This window comes from Hyaena hyaena, unplaced genomic scaffold (genome assembly GCF_003009895.1).
Source record: "Hyaena hyaena isolate Hyena2069 unplaced genomic scaffold, ASM300989v1 scaffold_504, whole genome shotgun sequence".
Lineage (NCBI taxonomy): Eukaryota > Metazoa > Chordata > Mammalia > Carnivora > Hyaenidae > Hyaena > Hyaena hyaena.
This window is the reverse complement of record NW_024081137.1, coordinates 1,391,092-1,400,122: the sequence shown is the minus strand read 5'-3', so window position 1 is coordinate 1,400,122 and position 9,031 is coordinate 1,391,092. Positions and strand designations below refer to the sequence as shown.

General features: G+C 44.0%; 1 protein-coding gene across 1 annotated transcript in view; it reads right to left on the bottom strand.

Annotated features, from left to right (window-relative positions):
* FNDC7 (fibronectin type III domain containing 7) overlaps window positions 1-9,031 on the bottom strand; it is a 31,736-nt gene continuing 22,705 nt past the window's right edge. The window contains exons 11-13 of the mRNA XM_039254973.1: window positions 4,389-4,418; window positions 131-199; window positions 1-45 (exon numbers count right to left, since the gene is read on the bottom strand). Coding sequence (XP_039110904.1) covers window positions 168-199; window positions 4,389-4,418 — 62 coding nt within the window. The 3' untranslated portion in view covers window positions 1-45; window positions 131-167. The remainder of the gene's footprint in view (window positions 46-130; window positions 200-4,388; window positions 4,419-9,031) is intronic.

The following is a 9,031-nucleotide window of genomic DNA, read 5'->3' as shown; positions in this document are numbered from 1 at the left end:
AGTAGAGCTTTTCCACCTCTAATCACACCAACAACTGAGTCCACTCTGCAAAAGATATGGGAAGAATTTTTTAAAACAAAGCCAAAAGCATTTGCCTTTGAATCACACCATTTCAATTTAAGTTACTCACTAGGTCCAGCCTCTGCTTTTGTCTGTGGCTCAGTGTGTCATTCTGCATTTCTTTTCCCTCGGTAAATCACTGAAAGTTCAGGCACGGAAGGGAAGAAGGCACAAGGTACATTAAATACACAGGCATTTTCTTAAATTAAAAAGCCCTCAAGTGTCTCTGAAATTTAGCTTAGTAATTTGATTTGAAAGGCTGTCTTTTTTTTTTTAATATTTTTATTTATTTCTAGGAGAGAGAGAGAGAAACAGCGTGAGCAGGGGAGGGTCAGAGAGAGAGGGAGTCACAGACTGAAACAGGCTCCAGGCTCTGAGCTGGCAGTCAGCACAGAGCCCGACGCGGGGCTCGAACCCATGAACCGCGAGATCATGACTTAAGCGAAAGTCGGACGCTTAACCGACTAAGCCACCCAGGCGCCCCTTGAAAGGCTGTTTTTATAGCACTTCACAGCAAGTAAACCGAAAACTAAGACGATCTGAACCGTTCAGAGGGCAAGAAGAAACTGACCAGCAGGTGATAACTAACTAGGTTGCTTCGGGAAACGAACCTGCCCAGGGTCTCTTTTGAGTTCAGACAGCTGACTCAGGACAAAGAACTTTCCACCCTCCCCTCTACCCCAAGGCCAATTTGCTGTGTTCTCCAACGTTTCCCAAGTCTTAGTGATTCAGGGGTCTCTGTCGGGACAACATAATAAACCTTTTTAACTGCTGAGGGAGTTTCCGGGAGGAAAATTCCCCCCAAAGTGCAGGTGACAGGGAAGCGGGCTGGATGCTGAGGACAAACAATGCCTCCATGGAGGGATGTCAAGCTACTTCCTGTTAGAGCCCCCCTTGGCCCCAGGTAGTTTTCCCTTTCTCTTCCAACCGGCATCAAATTTCCAGCATCAAATTTCCAGCATCAAAGGTGCTGCTTCGAATTAGAGCTGTGGTTCTCAAACTTGAGTGTGCATTAGAATCACTCAGAGGTCTTGTTAAAACAAAGAGTGCTGGGCCCCAACCCTGGAATTTCTGACTCATCACTCATTAGGTCTATAGTGGAACCCCACAAACTGCATTTCTAAGAAGTCCCCAGATGTCCCCCTATTGACCCTGGGACCATACTTTGAGAACCAATAAATTAGGGTATTATGAGGATTGAGATTTAAGCACATTAAAATGTTAATAACTGGCATATAATATAATACGCATGACATGAGCTTAAACTGACCTTTAATTAGTAATAACTACCATTCAGGGATGCCTGAGTGGCTCAGTCATTTGAGTGTCTGACTCCTGATTTCTGCTTAGGTCACAATCTCACAGTTTGTGGGTTTGGAGCCCTATATTGGGCTCTGCACTGACAGTGCTGAGCCTGCTTGGGATTCTCTCTCTCTCTCTCTCTCTCTCTCTCTCTCTCTCTGCCCTCCCCCGCTGACATGCACACACTCTCTCTCTCAAAAATAAACTTTGAGGTGCCTGAGTGGCTCAGTCGGTTAAGGGTCCGACTTCGGCTTAGGTCATGATCTCACAGTCCACGGGTTTGAGCCTGGCGTTGGGCTCTGTGCTGACAGCTCAGAGCCTGGAGCCTGCTTCAGATTCTGTGTCTCCCTCACTCTCTGCTCCTCCCCGGCTTGCTCTCTTTCTCTGCCTCTCAAAATAAAATAAAGACATTAAAAATTTTTTTAAATAATAAACTTTTAAAAAGTTAAAAAAAAATAATAACTACCATTAAGTAAGTGCTTACGATGGGCCTGCCATTGTGTCCAACAGTTTATATCTTATTTAATCCTCATAACATCTGATGAATTAATTATTCCAATTTTCAGGAAACCTAGGCTGAGGGAGAGTTGAAGCAACTTGCTTAAGGGTAAGCGATAGTGGTGGGATTTGAACCCAGATCTGTCTCTTAAACGATCCACTCATGTTGTTGGAAAGCTTTAACATAATCCGAGAGCCAAGGAAGACCAAAAGTCTCAGACCACCAAGATTCCTAAGGCTTCCCTTGGTGTATCTGGGAGCCCCATGTCCCCTAGCAACCCAATTTGATTAGTCCAGTGTATAAGGAAGAGAAATGCCAAACCAGAAGACAACAGTGTACAATTCCTCCCTAAATAATGAATTCTGTATGATGTAGAGACTCTCAAGTGATCTGGCTTCCTCTTATTTTTGAGAGTGTTACAGGATCTACTTGAAGAGACTGTCAGATTTCAGGCTCAAGCCTGAACCTCGCTAAGGAAGGAGAAGTGATGGCCCGGGGCAGTCCAGAAGGACAGAGGAAGAGGAAACAGTAGTGACCAGAGCACCACTGCTCCAACTCCAGAGTATTAGAATCACCTGGGAACCTGATAGAACCACAGAGGCCCAGACCCTATCCTACCTCAACAGGCCTGGACATCTACATTTTTTTAAAGTAATCTCTACACCCAAGGTGGGGCTCAAACTCAAAACCCTGAGGTCAAGTCACATGCTCTACTGACTGAATCAGCCAGGCACCCCCAAGACTGTTCATTTTGAATGAGCTTTCTGGTAATGCTGATGAGTAGCAAAGTCTAAGAGTGATGGTTTTCAAACGTTCTTTTTTAGAGCCATTGCAACTTTTTCTTTAACAAAATGTTAGGAAAGGTCAGTATTATAACCTACCACTCCTCTCCTCCTAGAGGCCCCCAAGTCACTTCTACTACCCCTCTGGGGCTCAGGGAAACACTGGTTAAACACTCCCATAATACTGGATGTAGTTTCCAAAATTGCAGACCCAGGCCTGTGTAGTGTACATTTCACTGAAGACCAGGGCTCATGGTCATTAGTACTCAGCACAGAGGCTCAGTACAGAGTCTGACACGGGGCTCAGTCTCACAACGGTGAAATCATGACCTGAGCTGAAATCAAGAGTCGGACGCTTAACCAATTGAGCCATCCGGGGGCCCCCTCATGGTTTGTTTTTAATAAGCCAGGCAGGTTTCCCTCTCGTCGCTGGAGACAAAAAAAACTTTTAAAAATTAATAGCTTAAAAATTTTTTAAATTAATTTAAAAATTAATTGTGCTTATTTCAGATCTGCAGGTGGGACAAGAATTGGAAAGTATGTGTCCTGCTGTGGTCAGAGAAGCAATGGACCTGGAGAGAAAGCAGAACAGGAAGTGGAGAGAGACTCCAGACCCCATCCCCGTCAGCAGAAGGAAGTGTTGGATGGGGAGCTGTCCCGGTCTGGGAGGCTGTCCTGTGGTGTTTACTGATAGGAAAGTTTCATTTCCACTCATACCCTCTAAAGTCAGCCATGTGTGACTGGGCATGTGGCTGTGTGTGTGTGTGTGTGTGTGTGTGTGTGTGTGTGTCCTGTCTGTAGTTTGGGGTTGATAACATTCCCTGGGGGTTTTCCCAAAGCCCCAAACCAAGCAGGCCCCTAGAAGACGTGGCAAGGATTCCTTGTAAAGCAGCACATGCTCCTCACTGGGCCAGAGAACACAGCTCTGTGGTCATCCCTGCAGCCCTGCCCAAGAGCAGACCTAGAATAGCCCAGCGGAGATCAGTTCTGAGCGTAGCCAAGGAGGCAGTGAGAGTTACCCTTACTCCAGCTCCCCTTGCAGCACCCCCTTTTCCTCCGCAGGGCATAGTCACCCATGCAAATACAAAGCAGACATCCTTGCTCTTTACAGGCTGTTAACAGGTTCCCTCTAACACCTGGCTACTGGAAGTGTGGTCAGACCTGCAGCATCAATGTCACCGGCATCACCTGGACCTTGTTAGAAGTGCAAAGTCTCAGATCCTCCCACACCTACCAAATGAGAATCTGGTTTTAACAAGGCCCCGGGTGATTTGCATGCACAATAAAGTCGGAGCAGGCCTGCTCTGAAGCTGCAGTTCTCAGGCTTGGCTACGCTGTAGGGTCAACTAAGGAGCTTTGAAAAATCCTTATGCCCAGACTTACCCCAGACCAATTAAATCACACTTTCTGGGGATAAAGCCCAGGCATCAATTACTTTTAACCTCTTGAGGTGACTCAACGTACAGCAGGGCTGGGAACCAGTCTCTGAAATGAAGGAGGAAGCGGCAGCCTGTCTGAAACATATTTACATTTTCCTGTGGGATCCTGGGAGACTGAAAAGACTTCCAAATGCAAAGGAATTCATTTCAACCGGTAGAATCTGAGGGAAGACATTCTAATAGGGGGAAATGGTTATGGGAGGGGAGGGCAAGAACCACTCACATCACAGAAAGAGTCAGCTTCACTACGTCATCCTAAAGAGCAACAAGAAAAATTCTATTTCACCCATGAGAAAAAGGACTTACCCATTCCAAGTGTACTCCCAGAGCAGGTTACTGGAATGAATAACAACAAAAGCATTTATATATATTAACTGACATATTTAAGATGGTAAAGATATTTAAAAAAATAAAGATGCTGAAGGTATAGCTTTCAGAATAGTGGAAAAGTGAACCAAAGAATGAATAAGAACCAGCTTGCATGATAAGAGGAGACAGCTTCTAGCAGTATGAGCCTGGGCAAGTCACTTTCCTTTTCTGTGCTTTAGTTTATCTGTAAAGTGGTAAAGAATAAGAACACCTGCTTCATAAGGTTGTCATGGGAATCAATCGAGTTAATATATATAAAGCCCTTAGGACAGTGATACATTCAATAAATATTGGTCATTATTATAACTTATAATATCATCCTAATAATCAAAGGAAGGCATCGCTGATATTGGAAAAAAAAAAGAAACTCAAAAACAAAAAGAAAAAACTTCCTCCAGATGCCTGGTTTTTAGCAGAGAAATGGAGCAAATGCAGATTCCTTAACCTGAATCTAGACACCCATCTTTTCTTTTTTTTTTTAATGTTTTATTTATTTCTAGGGGGGAGAGAGAGAGACAGCGTGAGCAGGGGAGGGTCAGAGAGAGAGGGAGTCACAGACTGAAACAGGCTCCAGGCTCTGAGCTGGCAGCACAGAGCCCGACGCGGGGCTCGAACCCACGAACTGCGAGATCATGACCTAAGCGAAAGTCGGATGCTTAACCGACTAAGCCACCCAGGCACCCCTAGACGCCCATCTTTTCTAATGTGGAATGGTGCAGGCTTGAGATGACACCCCGACAGAGGGTATTAGAGTTCTTTTTTGTTTTTTTACATTTAGTTATGTATTTTGAGAGAGAGAGAAAGAGAGCACGAGCAGGAGAGGGACAGAGAGAAAGAATCCCAAGCAGGCTCCATGCTGTCAGCACAGAGCAAGACACAGGGTTTAGCCTCACGAGCTGTGAGATTATGACCTGAGCCAAAATCAAGAGTCAGATGCTCAACTGACTGAGCCACCCAGGTGCCCGGAGGGTATTCTAACTAACAAGGACTTCTGGTGGCTAACATACTGGCGGTGGGATCATAGGCAAATACATAAACTCATTTATTCATTTTTTTTAATTTAAAATATATTGGCGATAGTTATGTGCTACATGTTGCGAGTCCAGAGATTACCATTTATTATGGGAAATAACACATTCTCAACTCACAGTTGTGTGGTGTGGTAAAGATAAAGGAATATGGGGTCATAGAAGAGTAACTCAGCCTCTAAGAATTGGTGAAGACATGGGGTGCCTGGGTGGCTTAGTCAGTTAAGCATCTGACTTCGGCTCAGGTTATGATCTCATAGTTCATGAGTTCAAGCCCCAAGTCGGGCTGTCTTCTGTCAGCACAGAGCCTGCTTTGGATCCTTTGTCTCCCTCTCCCTGCCCCTCCTCCACCTCATGCTTGCTCTCTCTTCCTCAAAAATAAATAACCACTTAAAAAAATTGGAGAAGACTTAACAGAGGCGAGGAAATTCCCTTGGAGGAGGTGGGATTCCAAGCAAAGAGAAGAGTGCAGCGTCAGCTCAGAAGCATGATATATGTGTATGGTGAGGGCAGGTGTATTCGAATGATTCCATGTGGCACATTAGAGAGCAGAGTCTTCTCAGGACAGATAGTGTGGAATGAGCCTAGAATTGTATCATTCCACACAGCAGGCATCTGTCACATGTAGTTCCTGAGGACTTCAAATGTGGCTAGTCTGAACTGAGGTGTGCTGTATTACATGCACACCAGATTTTGAGGACTTAGTCTGGAAAAAATAATGTGAAATTTTTATATTGATTTCATGTTGAAATTATAATATTTTGGTTATGTTGGATTACTAAAATATATAATTAAATTAATTTTACCTGGGGAGTCTGGGTGACTCAGTTGGCTAAGCATCCAACTCCTGATTTCAGCTCAGGTCATGATCTCAGGGTTGTGGGATTGAGCCCCATGTTGGGCTCTATGCTGACAGCACAGAGCCTGCTTGGCATTCTTGCTCTCTCTCTCTCTCTCTCTGCCCCTCCTCACTCAAAATAAATTAATAAATGTAAAAAATTAATTTTACTCATTTCTTTTTAATTTTTAATGTGGCTACTAGAAAATTTAAATTTTTTCATACATGACTTGCATTAAATATCTATCGAAAAGTGCAAGTGTAGGAAGACTAACTATGGACAGACTGTGAGGAGCCTTGAATGCCATGCTCTAAGTACTGACTTTTATCCTATGGGGCAATGGAACACTTTTGAGGATTTTAAAGCATAAAAGGAAACATAATTGGATCAGTGTCTGGAAATGACAGCTCTGATAATAGCATGGAGGCTGGCGTGAGCTCAAGAAGAGAATACTGGTTCAGTAGTCCAGTTCAGTAGTGAGGGCCTATCATACAGCAGGGGGTGTAGGAGAGAAGTTAGATTTAAAAACCATTGTGGGAGTGCATGGCTGGCTCAGTCAGTAGAGCCGGTAATCTTTGATTTTGGGGTTGTGAGTTTAAGCTCCACGTTGGGTGTAGAGTTTACTTTTTTTCTTTTAACTTTAAAAAATTGTTTATTTATATATTTTGATAGAGTGGGGGAGGGGCAGAGAGAGGAGAGAATCCCAGGCAGGCTCTGCGCTGTAAGCACAGAAACCAAGGTGGGGCTCAAACTCACAACTGTGAGATCATGACCTGAGCCCAAATCAAGAGCCAGATGCTCAATGGATTGAGCCATCCAGGTACCCTGGGTGTAGAGATTACTTAAAATGTTTTTTTTTTTTAATTTTTTTAAATGTTTTATTTATTTCTGAGAGAGAGAGAGACACACACACAGCGCGAGCAGGGGAGGGTCAGAGAGAGAGGGAGACACAGAATCTGAAGCAGGCTTCAGGCTCTGAGTTAGCTGAGCTAGCTAACTGTGAGATCATGACCTGAGCCGAAGTCAGATGCCCAACTGACCGAACCACCCAGGCGCCCCCTTAAGAATATTTTTTAGGGGCACCTGAGTGGCTTAGTCGGTTGAGCGTCTGACTTTCGCTTAGGTCATGATCTCGCAGTTTGTGGGTTCGAGCCCCGCGTCAGGCTCTCTGCTGACTGCCAGCTCAGAGCCTGGAGCCTATTTCGGAGTCTATGTCTCCCTCTCTCTCTGACCCTCCCCTGCTCACGCTGTCTCTCTCTCTTCTAGAAATAAATAAAAATATTTAAAAAAAATTTTTTTCTAAATCACGAAGTAAATAAATGAGACAGGACTTGGAGATCCCTTAAATGTGGAGGGTAAGGGAGAAGCTGAAGCTGACTCCAGGGTTTTTAAAAAAAATTTTTTTAATGTTTTTATTTTATTTTTGAGACAGAAAGACAGAGCACAAGCAGGGGAGGGGCAGAGAGAGTGGGAGAGACAGATTCAAAGCAGGCTCCAGGCTCTGAGCTGTCAGCACAGAGCCCAATGCAGGGTTTCAACTCACAGACTGTGAGATAATGACCTGAGCAGTTGGAGGCCCAACCCAGGCATCCCTGACTGCAGGGTTTTTAGCTTGAGCACCTGAAATAAGGATGCCAGGAGGAAGATTAGAAACTGCAGATGATCAGGAGTTCCCTTTGGCCCTGAGGAGTTGAAATGCCTTGGGGCACCTCCAGGTAGAGGTATCAAGTCTGAATATGAATTTAGAGGTTCGAAGAAGAGGAGAGTTATAGATAGGGATTTGGGAGCCTGGAAGCCTCGATTTTCTCCTTTATACATTGGAGCTAATAAAATTGGTTGAATGTACCTTATAGAGTTATTTTGAGCATTTGACGAGGTGCCGAATGTGAAAACACTTGATAAATTATAAAACATAATACAAATATGATGAAGCACTGGTATTGAGTCTCTTTTTCCTAAGATCTGATCCCTCCCTCAAGAACCTATTCCTGTCCCTTCCCATAGGGCAGTACTCTGGGCCAGCTTGTTCTGTGGACATGATAATGAAAATGCGAGGAATCAGAGCATGACAGCCAAAGGCAGCAAGAACAGCAAGAAGAAGGCCTGGCCTGGTTCTGTCCAGGGGCCATTTGAGCCTTCTTGTTACCTATATATAATTAGAGATTTTAGATTCTGGTTACCAGTAAAAGTTTCTGAACCAATATTGATTCCTGTTCCTGTGATCACCTATAAAGTTCTAGGGCCTTATCTCTTCTCTTAAAATTTATTTTTTAGAAACATATGAAAAATATATGTCATTGCCCTGGGCAGGGTAGCAGAAGGTGCTGGAAGACAGAGCAGGGGATTTACTAAGGTTTTCCGCCAGCTCTGGTGAGACGGCAGTTGCTGACGGTCATGTTTTGCAATCACAGGCTGTCTGCCCATTCATATTTCCAAAGCTAGCTTCTGATTTATAAATTCATTTTTTTCCCCTGATTCTCCAACCTCTCAAACCTGTGCAGATAAAACTTCAAGTCTCTTAATTTCCAACATTTCGGGGGTTTTATCATTATCTCTGAGACTGTGTTAAAAATCTATTCCCGAATCTCAAGGCAGAAAAATCATTTTAAATCTGCTTTACTATTTCAACAGCAGGCATCTGGTCCTTTTTCTGAAAAAGAAAGGGACAGTGAAGCCAGGAGTGTCTCCAAATCACATAATAAGAAAGCATCAC